The 27,433-nt window shown below is 44.1% G+C and overlaps 1 protein-coding gene across 1 annotated transcript in view; it reads right to left on the bottom strand.

Annotated features, from left to right (window-relative positions):
• The window catches only part of CETP (cholesteryl ester transfer protein), a 62,290-nt gene continuing 34,857 nt past the window's right edge, over window positions 1–27,433 (bottom strand). Inside the window, exons 12-17 of the mRNA XM_056526218.1 lie at window positions 26,194–26,346; window positions 25,369–25,436; window positions 8,854–8,896; window positions 7,914–7,983; window positions 7,127–7,212; window positions 1–685 (exon numbers count right to left, since the gene is read on the bottom strand). Of these exons, the coding sequence (XP_056382193.1) occupies window positions 611–685; window positions 7,127–7,212; window positions 7,914–7,983; window positions 8,854–8,896; window positions 25,369–25,436; window positions 26,194–26,346 (495 nt within the window). The 3' untranslated portion in view covers window positions 1–610. The remainder of the gene's footprint in view (window positions 686–7,126; window positions 7,213–7,913; window positions 7,984–8,853; window positions 8,897–25,368; window positions 25,437–26,193; window positions 26,347–27,433) is intronic.

Genomic DNA, 27,433 nt, shown 5'->3' with positions numbered 1-27,433 from the left:
TGTTATCTCTTTATTTAATAGGCTGTTACACTTTTAAAAATTTCAGCTTAAAACCAGATTTATATTCTCCCCAGTTCCAGTGGTTTTTATGAAGATATGTGCATGTAGACATATGTCTAAAGTGAAAATGTAATTTATTCACCCAATTAATCCATACAAAATTGCTGCAGCATTTCAACTCACTAAATGGTGTCTTTTTCAAGCATTGAGTGGGTTGAAACATTGCAGCAATTATATTTGAGACTGTGCATATGTTGAACATTTATTTTTAGGAGGCATGGGGTATATAACTTTTAACCTTAATTACGGTATCAATTTTCTTTTTACACTGACACAGAATTGCATAAAAGCATCTGTGTGTATAAACAGCTGAGTGACATTTAAAAAATATGCAAAGTGTCTACTTCCAGAAAAGATATAGGTATGCAGAGGTTAGTATGATTTTTTATTTTATTTTGCTATTTTAGTTTTATATGTAAATGTCAAGACTGACTTTGCTTCCTGAGATGCAAAGTGCCCAAAAACCCCTGGCATCAAATGGGACAAATTACTGAATGAGCACAGCTTAAACAATGTGATGGCGGAGTAACATTGGTCTTGGTTTCATCTTCTACAGGGCCTTTTTCAGGAACTCCTCCAGCAAATGTTGTGGAAACCCAAAATCCAACTGTACTAATATATAACCCTTTAAAAGAAAGGAAAAAACGTGTGAAAAAGTGATAAATCTTTTATAAAATACAGGAGATACATTGCTATAAGCTAGAATTCATGGCATTTAATATTAGGTAAACATGATCTTTTTCTAGCGTAAGTCTCATAAAGACAAGCCCTTTCCATTTGCCTGGTTAAAGGGGTTATCCGGGAATAGAAAAACAGAGCTAATTTCTTTCATAAAACGCTCCCATTGAAGTGAATGGAGCCAATATGTAATACCACACACAACTTAGACACAGACAGGGAGCTGTTTTTGAAAGAAATTAGCTCTGTTTTTCTAATCTTGGATAACCCCTTTAAGGCATATGAAAGTCATAAAAGTAGTTCTTTTGCTCAGAACCTCTATGAGTCAAATTAGAAAGCCACTTAAAAATCAGCTCTGGTTTACCCTGCCCATCCACATATTAAAAGTGTCTCTGCTTTTAACCTCATAATGCCTCTTTTGGACAAACCCCTAGATCTGCTGCATAGCTTCATCAACAGTGCGCCATCACTTATCACTAATAATGCTAAAAAGATCACTGAAGTGGGGATCAAAAGTCATAGAACTGGACTGCTTTTACTGGACTTTGGAGGGATTTGGCTGTATTACTTCTCAGTTTGTTATAGGGTAGACGGTGTGTTTTGCAGCCTCCTCGAGTGAACATTTTTTAAATGTTTTCTAATGTATTGCCCTGGATATTTTTGTACTTTTACATGATAAAATTTACACTTATTCATTCTTACTACTACGTATGCTATCATTACATTTAGGGATGCACCGACATATCGGCGGCCGATACATATCGGCCGAAAATAGCTGTTTCGGGGAAATGCCGAAACAACAAAAAATGTGCCTATAATGACCCACCTCCCCTGCCCGCCCATAGCACAAGTTACAAACACTGCCAGTGGCAGAGGCACTCGTGGGCGGTGCAGGGGGGCGCGCTCTCCGGGATAGGAATACTTCTTTTTATGTGCCCGGGCCGGCTCCGTGTGTGGCTGCAGGCGGGGGCCGACCAGAGCATATAAAAACTAATACTGTATGCTAAAAACCAGGGGTCCTCCAGCTGTTGTGAAACTACAACTCCCAGCATGCCCGGACCGGCAAAGTCTGTCCGGGCATGCTGGGAGTTGTAGTTTCACAACAGCTGGAGGCCCCCTGATATTTAGTATACAGTATTAGTTTTTATATGCTCTGGTCGGCCCCCGCCTGCAGCCACACACGGGAGCCGGCCCGGGCACATAAAAAGAAGTATTCCTATCCCAGATGTCACTCACCATTCCCCGGCGTCCTCCTGCGATCCTCATTCGGTCCTTCGCTTCTCCGCCTCTATGGTTGTACGCACGGGACGTCACTGACGTCCCGTGCGTACAATCATAGAGACGCAGGAGGACCGCAGGATCGTCGCAGGAGAACGCACGCCGGCCGGGGCCTGGTAAGTGACCGCGTCATCTTCTTCAGTGTTCCGGTCACTGCTCCTCCGGTCCCGGCACCTACTGCTATGGTCCATAGGCCATAGCAGTAGATGTGACCCCGGCCGGAGGAGCGGTGACCGGATCACTGTGGGGGCAGCAGTACAGACATACAGCCTCCAGCCATACACTGTATATGGCCTGAAGCTGTATGTCTGTGGGGTGGGGGGAGCTGCCTACTATTGTGGGGGAGCTGCCTAAAATTGTTGGGGGGCAGCTGCCTACAAATGTGTGGGGGGGGAGCTGCCTAATATTGTTGGGGGGAGCTGCCTAATATTGTTGGGGGGGAGCTGCCTAATATTGTTGGGGGGGAGCTGCCTAATATTGTTGGGGGGGAGCTGCCTAATATTGTTGGGGGGGGGGAGCTGCCTAATATTGTTGGGGGGGAGCTTCCTAATATTGTTGGGGGGGAGCTGCCTAATATTGTTGGGGGGGAGCTGCCTAATATCGTGGGGGGAGCTGCCTAATATTGTGGGGGGAGCTGCCTAATATTGTGGGGGGGGGGAGCTGCCTAATATTGTGGGGGGGAGCTGCCTAATATTGTGGGGGGGGGGAGCTGCCTAATATTGTTGTGGGGAGCTGCCTAATATTGTTGTGGGGAGCTGCCTAATATTGTGGGGGAACTGCCTACTATTGTGGGAGAACTGCCTACTATTGTGGGGGAACTGCTGACCTAATGTGGGGGGAGCTGCCTAATATTGTTGGGGGGAGCTGCCTAATATTGTGGGGGAACTGCCTACTATTGTGGGGGTGCTGCCTACTATTGTGGGGGAAATGCTGACCTAATGTGGGGGAGCTGCCTACTATTGTGGGGGAGCTGCCTACTATTGTGGGGGAGCTGCCTATTAATGTGGGGGAACTCCCAACCTAATGTGGGGGAGCTGGCAATCTAATGTGGGGGAATCTAATGAGCGGAGCGCTGCATTTTACCAGAAGACGGGGAGAAGTCATTTTCGGTTTCGGTATCGGTTTTGGCCGGACATTTTTTTTTATTTCGGTTTCGTTTCGGTTCTGAAATTTCCATAGGTGTCTGCTTTTTCTTTTTGGAAAAATTCCAATTTAGACACCTAAGTATAGCACCCTGTACTATCATTCTTAGATTGCTTAGCTGAGCCCCCTCTGCATCTTGTGTATTTTCTTCAAACTTTTAGCATTCCTTCTTGCCAGGAATAGCATTCCTTCTTGCCAGCAAACTATTAGCATTCCTTCTTGCTCACCCCCTCATTGCAGCAGATCTGAATATCCCACTTCAACTAGGCTCCCAGCATTTGATTCCCCTCCTAATGGCCCTATTCCCTATGCAACCTGTGGAGACTATTGAATACTACTGAACAGGAGTATACTTTTCACTCTCAAGTGCAACTTATTCAAAATTTTGACTATGTGCTGATTTTGACCACCCTTTTTTCTTTTGACAACAACATCACACATTTTACCGATAATATCTGATCACGGACCCATCTAGAGCTCCTCTCATCTATGAGCAGACTGTGGAGGTTTCCTAACCAATCTGCATGACTCCTTGATCTTTAAGATGTACTTCCAAACACAGTGGGCTAAAATAATTTATGACAATACTGAACATGGTGACACACTGAAGGGCATTCTTTCTCTACGTGGCCCTGTCACCAAGATCTAAGTACACCCTGAGGCAGAAATATTGGATATCCTCACAAATTATAGTGCGCCCCCTTATGGACACATCAGCTATCGGCCTCTTTTTAGATTCTGTTTCACTTCCTATTCTCACGAGAGATCAAACACAGGACATCACACAGGAGAAAGACTTTGTTGGATAGGAACACAATTCAACTCCTTTATATGTCACCTGAATGGTTAGACCCAAATGATGTTGACTGTGATTGGGAAAAATACTCCTCCAATGGAACTGTTTAGGTTCACTTTAATTTATCAGTTGACCCCTTACTTAGATATATTGAAGGTTCCCCTCTCTACCCTAGCAAAATAGGCACCAAAGATTCCAAAATCGCAGCTTTTGGGGAAACTTCATCCTCATGATTTCCAAACCCTTACACTCCCTGCTCTCTTAGATGACCTACAACTGAAATGCCTCACTTTGAAGGCTACACTTGGAATCCTGATAAATGTGTGGCTCTTGTGTACTAAAAGGCCCCAGCAAACCTCTTTGGACCACTTCCATTCCACCGTGTTAAAACATTAGGTTTGTTTGTTACCTTGGGGTGACAATAACAAGATCACCTGCTGCCTTGTATTTAACAAACTTTCAAGCTTATATCATATGGCTGTCCTGATCTGGTCTTTTGACATTGACATGCAAAGGGCATTCATACACCATTGCACTTACTAGAACTATCTACCAAATCTCTTCTATCTCTTGTAACACTACGCAACAAACATGACCCACTGACCATTCCCCTCTTTGCTTATTTTCAGACCAGACAACTTGTCACTACCTATGCGCACACCCTTTCTCCGGCTGAATAGGACCCAGTCTTTATTCCCTTGTTATATGTCCCATGCCTAATAGGGGACAATTATAGCTCTTTTACAAATAGTTGCACTCTCTCTTTAATTTTACTTCCACAACAAGGGGCCTCTCTGGCTGGCTTTCTGAGTTCCCCCCTTTAGATACTAAAGCCTTGCCTAATTCTAAGAACACTCATTGAAAACCCTTCCTTCTATGAAATACATAGAAATGATTTTCAGGACTCTTGACAGAATGTATATATCCCCACTCATAGGTCATTAAATGGGAATTTACCCCACGGATTCTTGTCTTCGCTTTGTTACCCCCCAGATATTTCCCATTGTTTGGGGTCAAGTGCTCATATTCTTTTTGTGACTTCAGTTACATTCCTCTCTAACTCTTTAGTAGTGTCCATTCCTAGAGCTCTAGTGGATCCAAGGACATATTTCTCCCCTCCGCCCTTCCTATGTTTTATATTCCCAAGTCATAACAACATAAAAACTGATTAAACTCTAATTGTTATGCATGGTGATATCAGGCTTCTGCTGTGTTTTACCGATCTGAGCACTTGTCTGGGGATTGTCGCCTCCTGTTCACTGTGTTGTGATTTTTTTTTTTGTTGAAAAAAAAAAAAACTATGGAAAAAAGGATCTGCTTTTATTTTCCTAAAATACTTGTCCACGCATTGGGAAAGATTTACTATTGCATGTGCACCACAATCCTTGCTTAAGATTGTCCATCATTAGAAAAAAATACCTGCTTTCTTCCAAAAACAACACCACACCTGTACATGTTGTGTCTGGTATTGTAGCTCAGCTCCATTAACATTGCCCCTGGGTGTTACTGAAATAAAAAAACTCATACTTGCCTGACCAGCTTCTACACCCTCATTCCTGGCCTTCTAACGATGCTTGGTCTCCAGTACTCTGCATTTCTTTCTGCTTCCAATGACATCAGGAACCTACAGGAACTGACCGAGTAACTAATCACTGGCCACAGCAGTGACCTGTCTTAGCTAGTGATTGGCTGAGTAGGCACTTGCTGCAGTTTTGGGACAACATAAAAGCAAGAGGAAGCGGAGAGGACAACGAGGGACCAAGCACCATCAGAACAGCAGTAACGGGGGAGCAGGGTGGGTGAGTATGAGTTATATTTTATTTTGGCTTTGTCAGATTCAAAAAAAATTTATATATTGCAAATATATTTGATTTCCTTTTTTTAAATAGAAATCATGGCTTATAAGATCATGGCTTTGTCCAAGCTGAAGCACAGGCATGGACAATGTCCAGTAAGTGAGGGTGGGCTAGCTCTCCTCTGTGCTCTCTCATGTCTGATAGGAGGGTGCACAGAGGAGTACTATCTAATAGTACAGGAGAGAGCAAAGAAGAGTCATATCAGACAGGGGAGAGCACAGAGGAGTCCTATCAGACAGGAGAGAGCACTGAGGAGTGCTATCAGACAGGAGAGAGCACTGAGGAGTGCTATCACACAGGAGAGAGCACAGTGGAGTCCTAGCAGACAGGAGAGAGCACAGAGGAGTGCTATCAGACAGGAGAGAGCACAGAGGAGTGCTATCAGACAGGAGAGAGCACAGAGAAGTGTTATCAGACAGGAGAGAGCACAGAGGAGTCCTATCAGACAGGAGAAAGCACAGAGGAGTACTATCAGATAGGAGAGAACACAAAGGAGTGCTATCAGACAGGAGAGAGCACAGAGAAGTGTTATCAGACAGAAGAGAGCACAGAGGAGTCCCATCAGACAGGAGAGAGCACAGAGGAGTCCTATCAGACAGGAGAGAGATCAGAGGAGTGCTATCAGACAGAAGAGAGCACAGAGGAGTCCTATCAGACAGGGGAGAGCACAGAGGAGACCTATCAGACAGGAGAGATTACAGAGAAGTGCTATCAGACAGGAGAGAGCACAGAGGAGTGCTATCAGACAGAAAAGAGCACAGAGGAGTGCTATCAGACCGGAGAGAGCACAGAGGAGTACTATCAGACAGGAGAGAGCACAGGGGAGTGTTAGCCCACCCTCACTTACTGGACTTTGTCCATACCTGTGCTTCAGCTTGGACAAAGCCATGATCTTATAAGGCATGATTTCAATAAAAAGGAAATAAAATCTTCTTATGAAGTATATTAGAAAGGCTAATGTTTTGCCAAGATGTACAACATATAAAAAGTTTTTGTATGTGACAGTGCCCATTTACGCAAGACAGTCTAAGAATATGCCAGATTTATCAAATAGCATGAGCCACTGTAATAAATCTGGTGCATTCTTAGACTGTCTAATCTACATTTACACTGTGTAAGAATTAGACAGTTTCAGTTAATCTAGGCCACTGTGTATGGTATTACAGTTCAGCCTCATTTAAGCGAAACTGCCAATACCATACATACTCCATGGACAAGAGTGCAAAAAAAATTAAGGCTTTCTTCCACAGCTGGACAACCCTTTAAAATATTATTTGTACCTCCTATAAAGTAGAATTTATTACATTGCACTTACTTCATGTGGGAGTATTTCAGGATTTATAATTTCAAATATTTTTAGGCCTTTACTGTCCATCAGGTATGTCAGAGCTGACCCCAAACCTGCAAAAATACTAATGTATTATAATAACTCAGTATAATAACTTATAAGTGAAAGCAAGCAAAATATATGAATGAGATTTACAGTTAAAAATCATCCAGTGTCAACAAATTTCACACACCCTATTGTACAATCACAAGGTGACAACCATTCTCCTTTTTTAATACAATTGTGAAACAGCCCTGCCACATTACTAAGTTAATGAGAATCTCATTAAAAGTTGTTCCTAAATATAGTAAGAATATTAATAACCTATGAATAACTATACCCTAAATATTTATTTTTTTATGTTTTAAACTTTCACACACTTTTACGCAGTATTTTGGTCAATATTTAGCATCAGTATTCGTCAGACAAAACTGAGAGTGGGTCCAAAAACGTCTCGACTATTGGATTGGCTTACAAATACTGACACAACATACTGCTAAGGACAGCTTCGCACGAGTGGATGGAAATCAAGTCAGTTATATAGATTTGTTAATATGGATGCATTTTAGATGAAATACCGCCAGTAAGTCACCAGTATTCCATCGGTAGTATTGAATCCCTAAAATTTTTATAGACTAGTCTGTAGTCTGTGCAGGGCCATACACATTTCTCCCATTTACTCTTTACCTACAAGACATTTACAATATATTCTGTGGATATGCCATAAATGTCTTGTTCTGCATATGTCATTCAATAACTGTTACTCCAGACTCACGTTTCGCTACAACTGGAATCCCAAATTCAGACACCAGAGTTTGGAGAAACTGACTCATCTGTTCTTCATTCTGTAGGCAAAATATACATTACAAAGTGTATAGATTATATGCTACACTGTATAGTACTAAATATAACCCTATTCTATGCAATGACAAAAAAAAAACAAAAAAAAAAAAAACACACCCATGGCAGCTTGAACCAGAACTGCAGCATCTCCAACATTCAGACCTTGACAGATGAAAACTTTATGGAGATCCATTGGTGTCAGCTGTGACCTCTGCTGCTAAGTGGGTACTGGCTTTGCAGACTGCTTTGGTTAAACAATTATGCAGTAAGACATAATAAGGCAATTGGGAAATTCAGTTTCCCGTTAATTTAAAGGGGTACTCTGGCCCTAGACATTTTATCCCCTATCCAAAGGATCCTACCGCTGCGCCCACCCCCCCCATGATCTCGGCTGCGGCACCGCAGACATCCGGTGCACGAAGCGAACTTTGCTCCGTGCCGGATGGCTTGCCATACGGGACGGAGGCTCGTGACATCACGGCCATGCCCCCTCTTATAGACTTGTATGGTCGTGACGTCACAAGTGGGGCATAACTGTGACGTCACGGGCCTCTGGCACTGCACCCAACGCTCTATACGAACGTCGGGTGCAGCAGGGAGGTTGCGGGGGTCCCAGCGTTGGGACCCCCGATATCAAGCATCTTATTCCCTATCCTTTGGATAGGGGATAAGATGTCTAGGGGCAAAGTACCCCTTTAATATGACAATTTATTCTATATTACTATATCAGGATTTTTGCATACTAAACTGGGATTGGGAGATTCTATTTTCCTAAAATGTCAGTGGATAGCTTGTTTTTTTTTTTTTTTTTTTTTTTTTGGGGGGGGGGGGGGTGTCGGGGATATTTAACTTTGCAGTTTTAATATACTTACCAGAGAAGCTGTCAGACAACTCTTGACATTTTTAATATGAACTCTGATACCAAGAGAAAGAGAGAAGTGCTTTTAGAATCTGCATTAAACATTCAAATATTATAAAACTTTATTATAAGTTATTAAAATACTTTATGTCAAAATTCAGACACAAATGAAGCTGTAACCACAGCTGAACTGACCATTCAAGCAATAAGACTGCCTAAGCATCGAGAACATTAGGAATTGCACCAAATATCATTAAAAGGGATCAGAGTTCTGTTTTTCTTATACAGATCTCAGATCCCTGGTTTATCTTTCCTGTATACAGATGTATAGGTTAAATGGGGGCTGTATAAATATATATTTTGTAAGCATTCCTTAGTGGCTTCCCCACAGTGTGGCATAGTTTCTGTAATATCAGCAAATGCCTTGTTAATAAAAGGGAGCATGAAAAGTCCATTATGAATTTGAGTTTTAGTGGCGAGAGCTAAATTTCACCTTTCATAGGGCTGGAATTTCACTTGCTTTTGTTTTCCAGCGTTTTTTTCACTGAAAAAAACGCCAGTAAACATGCCAGTGCAATTTATGACGTTTTTTCTGGTGTTTTTGCATTTTAGTTGAAATTGCATTTTTTGGCCCCTTTGATGTTTTTTTCAAAATGTGTTGGGTACGAAAAAAAAAGACTACTACTCTAGCTAGCTGTTGTCTGTATTTGTTAAATCTGGCTTTTTGAACCTTTGGCTCCTCTCTCTGACTATTCTCTCTTGTATTGTGACATCTCCTCGCTTCAGACGCGGATAGTTGACAGTGGACTTATTGTGTGAGTGTTTAGTCTTTCTTTGTTGGTCTGTCTGTTATCCTACTGTTCCCGGACCTAAGTTTGTGTCATTGTAGTTTATTATTTTGACAAATACCCCCCTCACATGTATAGGAAGGGACTGTCTTCGTGGTTGTTATTTAGGACAGGTACGCAAGTAGGCAGGGACAGGGGGAGTGGGCAAGAATAGTATGCACTCCTTCCCTGTCCATTCCTGACATTATAGCAAGCCCATATGCCTGCAATTGCTCTGTTCCTGCACTATGGAAGCAATGTCTGCTTTGGTGGAGCAAATGCAGGGCCCGGGATTTAGCTGAGAAGGTACAGCAACAAGAGTCGTCTCAATCTCAGTCTAAAATTAACCAGGACTTGACTCAGAGACTTGAACATCAGGAGCAGCTTAATCAGAAGTTATTTTCCAGAATCTTGGCACTTGAGTCTTCTCAGTTTCAGCCAGTATTAGTTCAGACCTTGACTCAGAGACTGCAAGATCAGGAGCACTTAGTTCAGAGCTTGCTAGCCAGAATTTGGGAGCTGGAGTCCGCCCGAACTCAGGTGTCATCTGTTTCTGTTTCCGCTCCTGTGGAGCCACAAGTTAGTCTCCCTGACCGATTTTCGGGTAACCGCAAAACAGTGGCATACCAAGGGGGGGGGGGGGGCGACCCGTCCCGGGTGCCACTCTCAAGGGGGTGCTCTGCATATACCTATAGGGAAGGGAGAGGGGGGTGCTCTGCATATACCTATAGGGAAGGGAGGGAGAGGGGGGTGCTCTGCATATACCTATGGGAAAGGGAGGGAAAGGGGGGTGTAGTTCTGCATATACCTAAAGGGAAGGGGAGGAGAGGAGGGGTGCTCTGCATATACCTATAGGGAAGGGGGGGGAGGGGTGGTGCTCTGCACATACCTATGGGGAAGGGGGGGAGAGGGTGGGGTGCTCTGCATATACCTATGGCGAAGGGGGGAGAGGGGGGTGCTCTGCATATACCTATAGGGAAGGGAGGGAGAGGGGGTGCTCTGCATATACCTATAGGGAAGGGAGGGAGAGGGGTGGTGCTCTGCATATACCTATGGGAAAGGGAGGGAGAGAGGGGGTGTAGCTCTGCATATACCTATAGGGAAGGTGGGAGGGGGGGTGCTCTGCATATACCTATAGGGAAGGGGGGAGAGGGGGGTGCTCTGCATATACCTATAGGGAACGGGGGAGAGGGGGGGTGCTCTGCATATACCTATAGGGAAGGGGGGGTGCTCTGCATATACCTATAGGGAAGGGAGGGAGAGGGGGGTACTCTGCATATACCTATAGGGAAGGGAGGGAGAGGGGGGTGCTCTGCATATACCTATGGGAAAGGGAGGGAGAGGGGGGTGTAGCTCTGCATATACCTATGGGGAAGCGTGGGGTGTAGCTCTGCATATACCTATGGGAAAGAGGGTGGGGTGTAGCTCTGCATATACCTATGGGAAAGAGGGGGGGTAGCTCTGCATATACCTATGGGGAAGGGGGGGTGTAGCTCCACATATATATATATGGGAAAGAAGGGGGGTAACCCTGCATATACCTATGGGAAAGAGGGGGGGGGATTTGACTGCAGATACCTATGGGAAAGAGGGGGGGAGCTCTGCATATACCTATGGGAAAGAGGGGGTGGGGGTGTAGCTCTGCATATACCTATGGGAAAGAGGGGGAGTGTAGCGTAGCTCTGCATATACCTATGGGAAAGAGAGGGGGGTGTAACTCTGCATATACCTATGGGAAAGAGGGGGGCGTAACTCTGCATATACCTATGGGAAAGAGGGGGTTACCTGGCTACCTACCTACCTGCCCTTTTACTGTGCAGGACACCAAGGAGGGCATTATTACAGTTTGTGGGCCTATAGATGGAAAGATTGTGTAGAGGAGGGCACTGAATATATGCAGAGTCTGACATGTTTTTCCTGAAGATGTTAAGAGACCACATGGCGATCTTATCCGGACGGAGAAGAAAAGGAAAGAGGACGCCGCTGATCAGAAAAGACGTAATTGTGAGTCCCAAAATGTAACTGTAATCACTTATATGGTATACGCATCCTGTGTACAGCTGATATCTTCCGCCATATGGTCCTGTATATAATCACTTATATTGTATACAGATTCTTTATAGTATACTGGTCTGTATATAATGGTTTTATTCAGTACAGTATGGCGGTATTATCCAGTTATTGTGTGGTGGTATATATTTACTCCCTGTATACCAGTATTATTGGTCATGGAAATTTACCTACGTTAAAGTGTTTCTTACATATATAAATTTTCATTTATTGTGTGTGGGATTTGGGTGGAATAGGAGCATGGCAAAAGATTGACGAGCTGCAGAGCCTAGCAAGGGCCCTTGCCTTTTTTTTGGTCCGGGGCCCCGAGTGTTGTCAGTCCGCCCCTGGGGGGAGGGGAGGGAGGAGGTGTAATTAAGGGGGGTGCGTGTGCGTGTGTGTGGGGGGGGGGGGGGGTCGGGTGCCAAACAAAGGGTCCGCCCCGGGTGCCAAATGCTCTAGGTTTAAAACCTTTTGTGAGAGCTGCAAATTGTACTTCCGGTTAAGGCCTTACATGTCTGGTTCTGAGGCCCAAAAAGTGGATATCATTATGTCTCTTTTGCAAGGGGGTCCCCAGGAATGGGTATTTTCCCTTGGTCCCAATGCTCCGGAGCTGTCCTCAGTGGACGCCCTATATGCGGGATTGGGTCTTTTGAACGCTGAACCGGACCGCACTGCATACGCTGAGAGTCAATTACGTAAATTAAAGCAAGGTCGCAGACCAGTAGAGGAATACTGTGCAGATTTTATAAAGTGGTGTGTGGCCTCCAACTGGAATGCTCCAGCCTTGATTTGTCAGTTCAGACTAGGGTTATCTGACACCTTAAAAGACATGCTTGTTACATATCCCTCTCCTGACACCCTTGACCAAGCCATGAATCTAGCTGTACGTTTGGATAGATGTTTGCGAGAACGCAAACGGGAGTGTTCTTCATCCTCTGTTTCTCCTGTCCTGCTTGATTCCTCTCCTGTTTCCAAATCTATCCCTTAGGATGAACCTATGCAGATAGTGTCCATTCGTACCCTGGAAGAACGCAAGAGGTTTCATCAACTCTATGGCCTGTGTTTCTACTGTGGAAAGGACACTTATTTAATCGCCTCCTGTGTCAAGTGTCAGCGTCCAAGTAGCAATCATGGTGGTCACTTGGGTGCACAGGTATGTCATGCATCCCAGAGAGCTACGCCTGGCAGAGTTCTTCTGGGGGGCATTGTTCCTACTAATGTACAATCTGATTTTACTTCTAAGAGTATTATGAAGCCTGTTTTGCATCAGCCTCTGGTTAAATTGGCATCTTGTGACATCATTGGCAATAAGAGTTTGAAGAGCACTCCAGCTGATTTGCGGACAGGGGGTAGTAATTGTAATGAGGATCTGGAGGATGACTGTGAGGACACCAATGAGTGGTGTGATTTGGAGGATGAGGTTACTGATGAGGACATTGATGGTCCATCTGTATCCAAGTCAAGACCTCTTTACTCTCAGGTTGTGAAAGGTCCGGTGGCCCCTCCTAAAGGGGGGGGGGCTGTACTGTCAGAACCTATAGGGTTAAAAGGTTCTGACAGGTTCTTTGTTGTTTTTGTTGCTGGGTTATGCCCGGCTGTCTGACTGGTCAGCTGACCCTGATTGGAGCACCTGTTCTGGCTCCATATAAGCTGGCAGTCTACTCCCAGTCAGTGCCTGCTATAGAGCTCAGTTTGTACTCTAGCTAACTGCCGTGTGTATTTGTGTTTGTTACAAGGGCAACTGATAATGTAGATGATGTGTTTTCTGTTGCAAGTGAGGAGTTCTTTGATAATGTGTTTCTTCTGGTTTGTAATGGATATGATATGGTCTGTTTTTTTAGGGAACTCCATGACTTTGCAGTTGTTGCATTGATTGCATTGGTGAAAACCCGTGATTCCTGAAATGGTAGGTAGAACCAAATTGTGTTGTGTTGTTCCTGTCAGTTTAGTGGTAGGTGCAATTTTTAGGCCTAGATTTGGTGCTTTAGTAAAAATGAGTGGTGGTTGTGAGGGGAGAAATGGGCCTATAATTTTGTCAGACTGCAATAGATGCCAATGTTTGTTAATAATTCTCTTGAGTTGTTGGTGTGATGTATTGAAGGGTCTGATGAGTTTTGATTGTTGTGGGATAGTTTGTTGTGGTATGGGGTTGTCTTCAAAGAATGAGTCTTTATTTTGGATCTTAACTTTTTCGAATTAATTATGTAGTAAATTGATGAGATATTGTTTTTGTTGGAATTGTTCAGTAAGTATTTCCACCTCTTTCTTAAAATGGTTGATATCTGTGCAATTTTGCCTTATGTGTCTGTATGGGCCATAGGATATATTTATGAGCCACTGAGGAAGATGGCAACTGTCAAATCAGATGAAACTATTTTTGGATGTGGGTTTGTGGTACGTATTGCATGTGGTACGTATTGCATGAGTTTATTGTTTTGAACCGTGATGGTATGGTCTAAAAATTCAATTGTGTGTGGACTGATTGGTGTGAATTTGAGATTGAATGTGTTATTGTTGAGTTGTTGGGTGAATGTGGTTAATTGTAGTGGTGTACCGTACCAGATTATAATGATATCATCGATGTATCTTTTCCAGAGGACCAGGTTTGCGCCAAATTCTGGAGTGAGAGTGAGTTCCTCCAAGTGGGCCATGAATATGTGAACATTCAGTATCATTAAACTGCTTATGCTCCTATTAGTGAGCTCATGAAAGACCAGATTTGAGGAAAGTGTCCCCTTTCTTTTTATTGTATATTTTATCATTTTAATCGTATTGACCCAGAGAATAAAGAAAACATGGAATTTGTACCGTAAAGTCTACAGCGTGAAAATGAACCCCCCCCCCCCAAATTTGTAAAATTAGGATTTTTGTTTAAATTTCCTTAGACAATTTTTTTTTGGGGGGTTTACTATACATTTTAGGGTAAAATTAGTTATGTCATTACAAAGTGCAACTGGTCATGCAAAAAACAAGCCCTGATATGGGTCTGTGAATGGAAATATAAAAGAGTTATGGATTTTGGAAGATGAGGAGAAAAAAACGAAAATGCAAAAATAAAATTGGCTGTGTCCTTTTTTTTTAAGGGTGGGAGAAGTGTTAGGAATAGTTAGAGAACATAGCCTGAGTTAGTTTAGAAAAGTTAATTTGGTTAGAGGTACTTTTTAAATCATGGCTTCCCTCTTATCTTTGACTACCCATATACAGTAGTTCCTGGCAACTGCCCTTTGCGTTCTTAAAGTGCAAACAGTGCTGCCTCCTGAATGTAGTCCCCTCTCCCATTCCCTTTAGCTTATCATCATCATCATCATTCTCAGCAGTAGCAGTTCACTACTTAAACAATTGCTGCTTTAGTAATGCAACACCTTCCTTGCTGAGATGCTGTTGTTGTTTTCCTTATTGCTCACATAGCACCTTTAAAACCCAGTGAATCAATACCCCCTCGCATGCCATCTTTAATGTTGTACTGTAGAAATCAACCCCAGCACATTGCCAGCCTATTCAGTCCAGTTCCCTTTCTGCAGCACTATATTGTGGTATAGCAGAGATGACAAGGTGCTGTCCTGTCAATGTTCAGAAAAGTAAGGGAAAGAAAGTCCCTATGTGAGTACTGCTGCAAACAGAAAAATGATGTAGAGAATTTTTGGGTATCTCCCAACCGAATATTAGCTATACTCCCAGTCAATTCTGCAATCAAAAAGGGGGGGGGGGGGAGAAGAGTGACTAAGACTTAACTTTTAATCAAGTAATCTTAAAATTGTATATAAATTATATGTGAATGTACAGTGTGGGGTAGATCTGATGTTGTCTCCCCACCATAAAGACGCAATAATTACACACTGTTAAATGACCACGAGTGTTTAGTATTATAACTTTAGCAACATAGATTATTTCCCTTAATGCCCGACGCGTTTCGGTCACCATCCATGACCTCCTCAGGGACAGGTAGGGTATATATTTCATATGCCAAAAGAGCCCTGCTTATAAGTGGTACAGTCCTACGCCACATATAGATATAGCAGGGAACAAGACACTCATCACAAGCAGGCAGTGATACAGTACCGCCTCTTGATAATATTTAGAATCCAGAGTCTTGAATAGACTAATAACGGACCCTGGAGCGCCTAGGATATGGTCAATCCCTGAAAAAAAGCACATATAGATACAAGCTGCTATCAGGTCATGTCACATATTCGTTCTAAACCTGAAAGAGAAAACAGCCGTATTACTTACGATTAGGCGTCTAACGATAGTCTCCATGTGCAAACCCGCTTGGTTGCGGGGAGCCGTACAGTCCTGTCGGCTTCTATGCTGCACATGGAGAGACGCCGCGGCGTTCTGTGTAATATCCGATCGCCGGGCGGAAGGGAGGCGGGGCCCGGATGACGCAGCTTCCGGTTCACGCCGCCAATCCGGAAATGCGTGGCCGCTCTGTGTTAGGGAGCGGTAACCAGGCAACCCGATTAACTCCACTGTGCCCGGACAAAAGGACAGGATTTACAAATGTGAGTAGAAACAAGGTTTTTTGGCTAGCTCATACTGCAGCAATGTAGTTTTACTTGTTACCGTAGGTCACAAGTGTAGATTTGAGACTAATTGGGACATGTCTGGAGATTATTGGAGGGGCTTATAAAATATCCTGGTGATATAAGGACATTTTATTTTATATTATATTATATTTTATTGATGTTTTATTGACGGATGGGCACAGGCATAGAGACAAGTATGAGGAGATCTGGCGAGAGGAGCCATAAAGACACAGTGACAATAGGGAACAATTGGAAAAGGGGGGGGGGGAGGTCACCTCCTAAAGGATAAAGATGATGGAGGGTATGTATATAGGGGCCTAGGGAGCCTAATGTGAAGCCTAGATGCAGTCTATACTCTTCCCTAAGCCTAGGCGGGGTGGCCGCCCTAAGAAGGGCGGTCCCGCACAGGAACCTAGTCTATCAAACCCTAGTAGTCCCTAAAAAAAGGGGGGAGGGGGATATACTACATCATGGGTTGACTACAACCCCCACTAACTACCTCTCCAAAATATCCCCCTGTTTATTCCCCGTCACTGTGTCTCGATGAAGCTAGTGAAGCACAGCATTTCATTCATACCGTTAGGTGTAACGGTGTCAAGCGTATAAATCCAACGCGTTTCGCGTTGTAGTAATAGTTGGTCTAAATCTCCACCGCGTATCGATGGACGCATATTCTCAATGCCATAGAAGCGCAGGTGTTTAATGTCGCCCCCATGGACTTCATGGATATGTCTGGAAATAGCTGTGTCTCTCTTGTTCCTCACATCGCCAACATGTTCGAGGACTCGTCTACGTAGTTCACGGATAGTCTTCCCCACGTATTTTAGGCCACATGAGCACTCGGCTATGTAGATGACTGCTTTGGTGCTGCAGTTGATGAAGGTTTTGATTCTATACATTTTGTTGAGTCTTGGTAGTGATATTTGGAGAGTCTTGCTCATATGTGTACAGGCTCGACAGTGACCACACGCATGTGAGCCAGTTGGTGTGGTCCGGTTGAGCCATGTGGTAGTGGGTGGGATAGGTGAAAGATGGCTATGAGTCACCATGTCAGCTATACTTTTGCCCTTACGGTATGTGATTTGTGGATATTCTCCTATTAAGGTGCGTAGGTCTTGATCCATAAGCAAAATACTCCAATGGCGCTGGATGATTTCTCTAATTGGTCCTGACATATTGTCGAATGTGCCAATAATTCTGCATATCCTGGATTCTTCCGTGTGTTGCCTGGGGACAAGTAACTGTTCTCTAGGGGTATCTTTGGCTGTTTTATATGCCAGGGTTAGTACATGGTCGGGATATCCCCTATCGCGAAATCTCCCCCTCAAGTCACGTGCCTGTGCCTCAAAATCCGTCTCCTGTGAACAGTTCCTCCTGAGGCGGAGATATTGCCCCTTTGGAATCCCCCTTTTCAGGGGGCCCGGGTGGCAACTCTCCCACCTCAGGAGGCTGTTCGTAGATGTGGCCTTTCTATACACATTGGTGTAAAGGCCTCCTTCTCCATTTTTTGTAATGGTTACATCCAGAAAGTCTAACGTACGGTTGTCTATCGTGTATGTGAAGGTCAACCCGATATCATTCCTGTTAATGGATTCCATGAACTCCTTAAATTGATTCTCCGACCCCGTCCATAGGACAAGGATGTCGTCAATATATCTGACCCACAGGGGTACCAGATCACTCAGCCACTCCCTCTCTTCGACGAACGCTATTGTGGCCTCCCACCAGCCCAAATACAGGTTTGCGTATGTAGGCGCACAGGGACTGCCCATGGCAGTCCCTTTTAATTGGTGGTAATAGCGTCCGTCGAAGAGAAAGTAATTGTGGCTGAGGATGAATTCCATCAAGGTAAGTATGAACCTGTTGTGATCTACCATGTAGGTGGGGCATGTGGAGAGATAGTAGTTAACTGCTATAAGACCTTTCTGGTGCGGGATAGATGAATAGAGTGCTTCCACATCGATCCCTCCTAAGAGTGAATTAGTGTCTACCTCTATTCCGTCCAACTTAGACAAGAGATCCATCGTATCTCTTGTAAAGGAGGGGAGGGAGGTGACAAAGTGTCTCAGAATCTTGTCTACATATACCCCCACGTTTTGTGATATACTACCAATGCCCGAGACTATTGGGCGCCCTTTTAATGGGACCAGGCCCTTATGGATTTTTGGGAGGGCATAAAACGTGGGGGTAATGGGAGCAGTGGGATATAGAAATTCATACTCCTTGTCACTGATAAGTTTGTTGTTTCTTGCCTCCAGGAGTATGTCAGCCAATATCTCTTTATATCTTGCTGTAATAGGAGAATATCCACAAATCACATACCGTAAGGGCAAAAGTATAGCTGACATGGTGACTCATAGCCATCTTTCACCTATCCCACCCACTACCACATGGCTCAACCGGACCACACCAACTGGCTCACATGCGTGTGGTCACTGTCGAGCCTGTACACATATGAGCAAGACTCTCCAAATATCACTACCAAGACTCAACAAAATGTATAGAATCAAAACCTTCATCAACTGCAGCACCAAAGCAGTCATCTACATAGCCGAGTGCTCATGTGGCCTAAAATACGTGGGGAAGACTATCCGTGAACTACGTAGACGAGTCCTCGAACATGTTGGCGATGTGAGGAACAAGAGACACAGCTATTTCCAGACATATCCATGAAGTCCATGGGGGCGACATTAAACACCTGCGCTTCTATGGCATTGAGAATATGCGTCCATCGATACGCGGTGGAGATTTAGACCAACTATTACTACAACGCGAAACGCGTTGGATTTATACGCTTGACACCGTTACACCTAACGGTATGAATGAAATGCTGTGCTTCACTAGCTTCATCGAGACACAGTGACGGGGAATAAACAGGGGGATATTTTGTAGAGGTAGTTAGTGGGGGTTGTAGTCAACCCATGATGTAGTATATCCCCTCCCCCCTTTTTTTAGGGACTACTAGGGTTTGATAGACTAGGTTCCTGTGCGGGACCGCCCTTCTTAGGGCGGCCACCCCGCCTAGGCTTAGGGAAGAGTATAGACTGCATCTAGGCTTCACATTAGGCTCCCTAGGCCCCTATATACATACCCTCCATCATCTTTATCCTTTAGGAGGTGACCTCCCCCCCCCCCCCTTTTCCAATTTTTCCCTATTGTCACTGTGTCTTTATGGCTCCTCTCGCCAGATCTCCTCATACTTGTCTCTATGCCTGTGCCCATCCGTCAATAAAACATCAATAAAATATAATATAATATAAAATAAAATGTCCTTATATCACCAGGATATTTTATAAGCCCCTCCAATAATCTCCAGACATGTCCCAATTAGTCTCAAATCTACACTTGTGACCTACGGTAACAAGTAAAACTACATTGCTGCAGTATGAGCTAGCCAAAAAACCTTGTTTCTACTCACATTTGTAAATCCTGTCCTTTTGTCCGGGCACAGTGGAGTTAATCGGGTTGCCTGGTTACCGCTCCCTAACACAGAGCGGCCACGCATTTCCGGATTGGCGGCGTGAACCGGAAGCTGCGTCATCCGGGCCCCGCCTCCCTTCCGCCCGGCGATCGGATATTACACAGAACGCCGCGGCGTCTCTCCATGTGCAGCATAGAAGCCGACAGGACTGTACGGCTCCCCCCAACCAAGCGGGTTTGCACATGGAGACTATCGTTAGACGCCTAATCGTAAGTAATACGGCTGTTTTCTCTTTCAGGTTTAGAACGAATATGTGACATGACCTGATAGCAGCTTGTATCTATATGTGCTTTTTTTCAGAGATTGACCATATCCTAGGCGCTCCAGGGTCCGTTATTAGTCTATTCAAGACTCTGGATTCTAAATATTATCAAGAGGCGGTACTGTATCACTGCCTGCTTGTGATGAGTGTCTTGTTCCCTGCTATATCTATATGTGGCGTAGGACTGTACCACTTATAAGCAGGGCTCTTTTGGCATATGAAATATATACCCTACCTGTCCCTGAGGAGGTCATGGATGGTGACCGAAACGCGTCGGGCATTAAGGGAAATAATCTATGTTGCTAAAGTTATAATACTAAACACTCGTGGTCATTTAACAGTGTGTAATTATTGCGTCTTTATGGTGGGGAGACAACATCAGATCTACCCCACACTGTACATTCACATATAATTTATATACAATTTTAAGATTACTTGATTAAAAGTTAAGTCTTAGTCACTCTTCTCCCCCCCCCCTTTTTGATTGCAGAATTGACTGGGAGTATAGCTAATATTCGGTTGGGAGATACCCAAAAATTCTCTACATCATTTTTCAATTACTTTTTTGGTTATGGCTAGTCTTATCACTGGTGCACCCAATGTAGATGATTGGCTTAGTGAAGCTAGAGATGTTTTTTCGGACAAAACCTTTATTCAGAATAAGTATACCCCGTCTCTTAAGGCAGCATTTAAGGAACTAACTCATTGCCATAAAGCATACATTACCAGTTTTTGGGAAATTCAAAGCTTTGAATCATATATAAAAAATAAAATTGTCCCTCGTGGATTGCGGATATCCATCTTACCCGCAGCCAGATTACGTACATCAGACGTACTCAAAAGGTGGGAGGAGGAGGCTACCACCTGCTCAGTCAGGTTCCTTCAAATTTTATTGGAGGAGGAAAAACGAAACTTGGAGGTCTCAGGAAGGAAATTAAAAGAACAACAAGAGGTAACAGCAAGGTTTAAGGGGGACCCGGAATTTGGGACTAAGGAAACCCAACTGCAGGGTACCATAGAAAGATTTTGCTATCACCTCAAAGAACGGAAACACACTCAGTTCGTAAGAGACCTCCAAGAATTTCGTGATAATAAGGCGTATTCCCTTTTTGACAAAGGATATCCTCCGAAGGACACTGAAACTGAGCCCTCCTCCTCGGAGACTGACTACTCAGATCGTGAGAGAGGTAGAGGAGAAAGGGGCAGAGGAAGAGGCAGAGGCAGGGGACAAAAATATAGGGGTAGGGGACGCTCTAGAGCAACCACCCGGAATCCACCACAGACATGCGGAAATACCCCCATAACACCAAGCCCGGCATACTCGGCCTCAGCCTCCTCATCTACCACTTTTTTAGATGGGGAGAATCCGTACCTCCTCCGCCCTACGGCGGGCAAAGGCAAACAGTAGCTCCACCTGGAAAAAACACCCCACAGGTCCTAAACCTGTCAAATATCCCGCTAACTGAAATTCAGACGAATGCTCTCAATAGGGGCCTATCATTTGTTCCCACAGTCCAGTTTGACCCATTTTTATGGACCAAGGATATACATCTATTCACGAGGAAGCTCAGTTGGCACAAATTCTTTAAAAATATCGAACGAAAGAAGTGCCTAGACTTGGGAATTACACCAAATGACTTGGCCACTTTGGGAGATTTAACTGAATTACTTGATGCTGGCGAAAGAAACAGGGGTGAAGGTCCCTTTACGGATCTGAAACCCAGATCCAAGACCCAACCGCCCATGAACGATATCTCATGTATTGAGATCTTCCGAGAATTGGTCACCAGGGATCTAAGTACTCTCTCACTCCAGGACCACTCCCTCCGTAACAACCTGTCCTATGCAGAAAGACAAGCTATAAAAGGGCTGGAAAACGACCATAGGCTCATTATAAAACCCTCTGACAAGGGAGGGAATATAGTGGTCCTGGAGAGAGAGCAATACAAGAAAATGTGCTATAGGATTCTCAATGATAGAGAGTCCTATGAGACACTTACACAGGATCCTACAGCAAGATATAAAGAGATATTGGCTGACATACTCCTGGAGGCAAGAAACAACAAACTTATCAGTGACAAGGAGTATGAATTTCTATATCCCACTGCTCCCATTACCCCCACGTTTTATGCCCTCCCAAAAATCCATAAGGGCCTGGTCCCATTAAAAGGGCGCCCAATAGTCTCGGGCATTGGTAGTATATCACAAAACGTGGGGGTATATGTGGACAAGATTCTGAGACACTTTGTCACCTCCCTCCCCTCCTTTACAAGAGATACGATGGATCTCTTGTCTAAGTTGGACGGAATAGAGGTAGACACTAATTCACTCTTAGGAGGGATCGATGTGGAAGCACTCTATTCATCTATCCCGCACCAGAAAGGTCTTATAGCAGTTAACTACTATCTCTCCACACGCCCCACCTACATGGTAGATCACAACAGGTTCATACTTACCTTGATGGAATTCATCCTCAGCCACAATTACTTTCTCTTCGACGGACGCTATTACCACCAATTAAAAGGGACTGCCATGGGCAGTCCCTGTGCGCCTACATACGCAAACCTGTATTTGGGCTGGTGGGAGGCCACAATAGCGTTCGTCGAAGAGAGGGAGTGGCTGAGTGATCTGGTACCCCTGTGGGTCAGATATATTGACGACATCCTTGTCCTATGGACGGGGTCGGAGAATCAATTTAAGGAGTTCATGGAATCCATTAACAGGAATGATATCGGGTTGACCTTCACATACACGATAGACAACCGTACATTAGACTTTCTGGATGTAACCATTACAAAAAATGGAGAAGGAGGCCTTTACACCAATGTGTATAGAAAGGCCACATCTACGAACAGCCTCCTGAGGTGGGAGAGTTGCCACCCGGGCCCCCTGAAAAGGGGGATTCCAAAGGGTCAATATCTCCGCCTCAGGAGGAACTGTTCACAGGAGACGGATTTTGAGGCACAGGCACGTGACTTGAGGGGGAGATTTCGCGATAGGGGATATCCCGACCATGTACTAACCCTGGCATATAAAACAGCCAAAGATACCCCTAGAGAACAGTTACTTGTCCCCAGGCAACACACGGAAGAATCCAGGATATGCAGAATTATTGGCACATTCGACAATATGTCAGGACCAATTAGAGAAATCATCCAGCGCCATTGGAGTATTTTGCTTATGGATCAAGACCTACGCACCTTAATAGGAGAATATCCACAAATCACATACCGTAAGGGCAAAAGTATAGCTGACATGGTGACTCATAGCCATCTTTCACCTATCCCACCCACTACCACATGGCTCAACCGGACCACACCAACTGGCTCACATGCGTGTGGTCACTGTCGAGCCTGTACACATATGAGCAAGACTCTCCAAATATCACTACCAAGACTCAACAAAATGTATAGAATCAAAACCTTCATCAACTGCAGCACCAAAGCAGTCATCTACATAGCCGAGTGCTCATGTGGCCTAAAATACGTGGGGAAGACTATCCGTGAACTACGTAGACGAGTCCTCGAACATGTTGGCAATGTGAGGAACAAGAGAGACACAGCTATTTCCAGACATATCCATGAAGTCCATGGGGGCGACATTAAACACCTGCGCTTCTATGGCATTGAGAATATGCGTCCATCGATACGCGGTGGAGATTTAGACCAACTATTACTACAACGCGAAACGCGTTGGATTTATACGCTTGACACCGTTACACCTAACGGTATGAATGAAATGCTGTGCTTCACTAGCTTCATCGAGACACAGTGACGGGGAATAAACAGGGGGATATTTTGGAGAGGTAGTTAGTGGGGGTTGTAGTCAACCCATGATGTAGTATATCCCCCTCCCCCCTTTTTTTAGGGACTACTAGGGTTTGATAGACTAGGTTCCTGTGCGGGACCGCCCTTCTTAGGGCGGCCACCCCGCCTAGGCTTAGGGAAGAGTATAGACTGCATCTAGGCTTCACATTAGGCTCCCTAGGCCCCTATATACATACCCTCCATCATCTTTATCCTTTAGGAGGTGACCTCCCCCCCCCCTTTTCCAATTTTTCCCTATTGTCACTGTGTCTTTATGGCTCCTCTCGCCAGATCTCCTCATACTTGTCTCTATGCCTGTGCCCATCCGTCAATAAAACATCAATAAAATATAATATAATATAAAATAAAATGTCCTTATATCACCAGGATATTTTATAAGCCCCTCCAATAATCTCCAGACATGTCCCAATTAGTCTCAAATCTACACTTGTGACCTACGGTAACAAGTAAAACTACATTGCTGCAGTATGAGCTAGCCAAAAAACCTTGTTTCTACTCACATTTGTAAATCCTGTCCTTTTGTCCGGGCACAGTGGAGTTAATCGGGTTGCCTGGTTACCGCTCCCTAACACAGAGCGGCCACGCATTTCCGGATTGGCGGCGTGAACCGGAAGCTGCGTCATCCGGGCCCCGCCTCCCTTCCGCCCGGCGATCGGATATTACACAGAACGCCGCGGCGTCTCTCCATGTGCAGCATAGAAGCCGACAGGACTGTACGGCTCCCCGCAACCAAGCGGGTTTGCACATGGAGACTATCGTTAGACGCCTAATCGTAAGTAATACGGCTGTTTTCTCTTTCAGGTTTAGAACGAATATGTGACATGACCTGATAGCAGCTTGTATCTATATGTGCTTTTTTTCAGAGATTGACCATATCCTAGGCGCTCCAGGGTCCGTTATTAGTCTATTCAAGACTCTGGATTCTAAATATTATCAAGAGGCGGTACTGTATCACTGCCTGCTTGTGATGAGTGTCTTGTTCCCTGCTATATCTATATGTGGCGTAGGACTGTACCACTTATAAGCAGGGCTCTTTTGGCATATGAAATATATACCCTACCTGTCCCTGAGGAGGTCATGGATGGTGACCGAAACGCGTCGGGCATTAAGGGAAATAATCTATGTTGCTAAAGTTATAATACTAAACACTCGTGGTCATTTAACAGTGTGTAATTATTGCGTCTTTATGGTGGGGAGACAACATCAGATCTACCCCACACTGTACATTCACATATAATTTATATACAATTTTAAGATTACTTGATTAAAAGTTAAGTCTTAGTCACTCTTCTCCCCCCCCCCCTTTTTGATTACTGCTGCAAACAGCCCAGTCCTGATCCCACACCCTGAAATGGAAAGAATGAGAAATAGCAGTACTGAGAATGCGATATAACTATATCGAAGGGGGCTATGACCCATTTTGCTTGGGTGCCCTGAGCATTATGAGTCCACCCCCTTAAGCATGTACTAAAATGATGTTGGCATCAAGTAATAAAAAATTGTAGATGACAGGAATAAAGAAACATGAATATATGGTTTAGCTTTCAACTCACAAAGTATCAGATGGATGCAGCATCAGATTTCTGTCTGCATATGAGGCCTGGGTGGCAGTAACGGTTTCCTGCAATAAGAAAAAAAATGGTTTATTGATATATTGTCATGTAACACATTTGTTTTATTCTACAGCAATAGTACATCTGGACAACAACACTTTACTGGGGACTGCCACCTGGCTGTCCAATCTGGAAAAATTACCCCCTCCTTGCAGTGGTTTCTGTAAAGAATGAGGGGATTCCTTACACTCTTGCGCCTCAGTCTAGCCAGCACCAAATTAATTGTGGTTTAGAGAAAACGTCTTCAGTCAGAGATGTAGATACATCAAGATTTGATAATATCTCATTTTGAATGTAAGTTTGCATTGGGGCCCTGAAGCCTACCTATATAGAGTACAATGTAGGGTTGGTAGAGGTGACAGTGTTTACCATTTCCAGGCTAACATGGCTAATTGTATAGGGCACCATATCTCATCAATGGGATGTATCAAAACCTACATGACTAGTTACATATATTTCTAAGACAGAAAGTTTCAAAGGTGTTTCAAAGGGTGCCTTGAAAAAATAAATTACCATAAAGTTGATATGGTAAAAATACACAAAGGAATCTATCAAGTGCAACCTATAACTCTACTGTGTTTATTCTGAGGAAGGAAAAAAATAAAAACATTATGAAGCATGCTAGTAATATAGAATCTGCTTTACATGGAATAGTTTGCCTTACGATGTCGCCCTGATCTGACTAGGAATTGTATGTGGAAAAGGACTGGGTTCTACATGTTACTTGTCTATCATTTTCTGTGACTTAGTGCTCCTTATACCCACCGCTTCAAAATATAACTCTGTTGAGGAAGGGGTGTTAATCTGGACAGCAACCAAAGCGGTAACAATAGTCCCCTTTGGTGTCATTTTGATGTTCGGGGCTGTGACACTCCACACTTTTATAGCGGTTTGTTTCACTGGATGTTCTTGGAAGATCTAGAGAATAAAACAAACACATGCATTAGACTACAGCATAGAAAGAGGAAGACAGTCCTTTTTCTAGGTACCCTTGTGCAAAGTCAGGGATCTTGCAGGATTATAGTCAGGTGTGTGATTAACCAATTATGCGAAACCGATGATAATGATTTGTATGCATTATTTATATGCAAGTATAATACTGCATCATGGTTGTAATGGGTTTTATACCTGCTGTTGTACCAGTAACCAGTAAGTAAGGCCTTTTTCTTGTAATTTTAGGGTCATTTTGTCACATTTTTGTCATTTATTTAGGTTGTAACACAGTCATTAACTACAGAAACTGCTGTGTAGGAGATTTAAAACTGTGTAAGAAACAGACAGTGCAAGAGTGAGCACAAGCGCAAGAAGACTTAAAGGATTACTCCGGCCCTAAGATCTCTTATCCCCTATCCAAAGTATAGGGGATAAGATGTCTGATCACAGGGGTCCCTCCACTGTGGACCCCTGCAATCTCTCATGCAGACACCCACTTGTTGCAGCTGCACAGAGCGATATTCGCTCCGTGTCTGAAGGGTCACGACTACAGGGCCAGAGTTTCATGATGTCACCCCTCCCATAGACTTGCATTGAGGGGGCGGGACATGATGTCACAAGGGGGCAGAGTCGTGTCATCACGAAACTCCGGCCCCGTAGTCGTGACCCTTCAAACACGAAGCAAACATCGCTCTGTGCAGCTGCCACAGGTGGGTGTCTGCATGAGAGTTTGCGGTGGGGGGGGGGGGATGGTGTCCCCAGCGGTGGGACCCCCGTGATTAGACATCTTATCCCATCTACTTTGGATAGGGGATAAGATGTCTTAGGGCCGGAGTACCCCTATAAGCTAGTTATACTGCATCAGCAAGGTCTTTCATAAATCGTGGTGTTTTTCTCCAATAGAACTCTATGGGAGGGAAAAAAAACAAGAAAAACACCTTGTGGGTTTTAACTTTGGCCTTTTTGCTGGCAGTTTTTATTCTTTTTTTACGTTAGCTTTAGCTTTCTTTATAAAATTTTGTAGGTTACCATAAAAAAAATAAAAAATAGTAGGGATGAAAAAAATTGTAGC

This window comes from Hyla sarda, chromosome 6 (genome assembly GCF_029499605.1).
Source record: "Hyla sarda isolate aHylSar1 chromosome 6, aHylSar1.hap1, whole genome shotgun sequence".
NCBI lineage: Eukaryota > Metazoa > Chordata > Amphibia > Anura > Hylidae > Hyla > Hyla sarda.
This window is presented reverse-complemented; position numbering and strand designations above follow the sequence as displayed.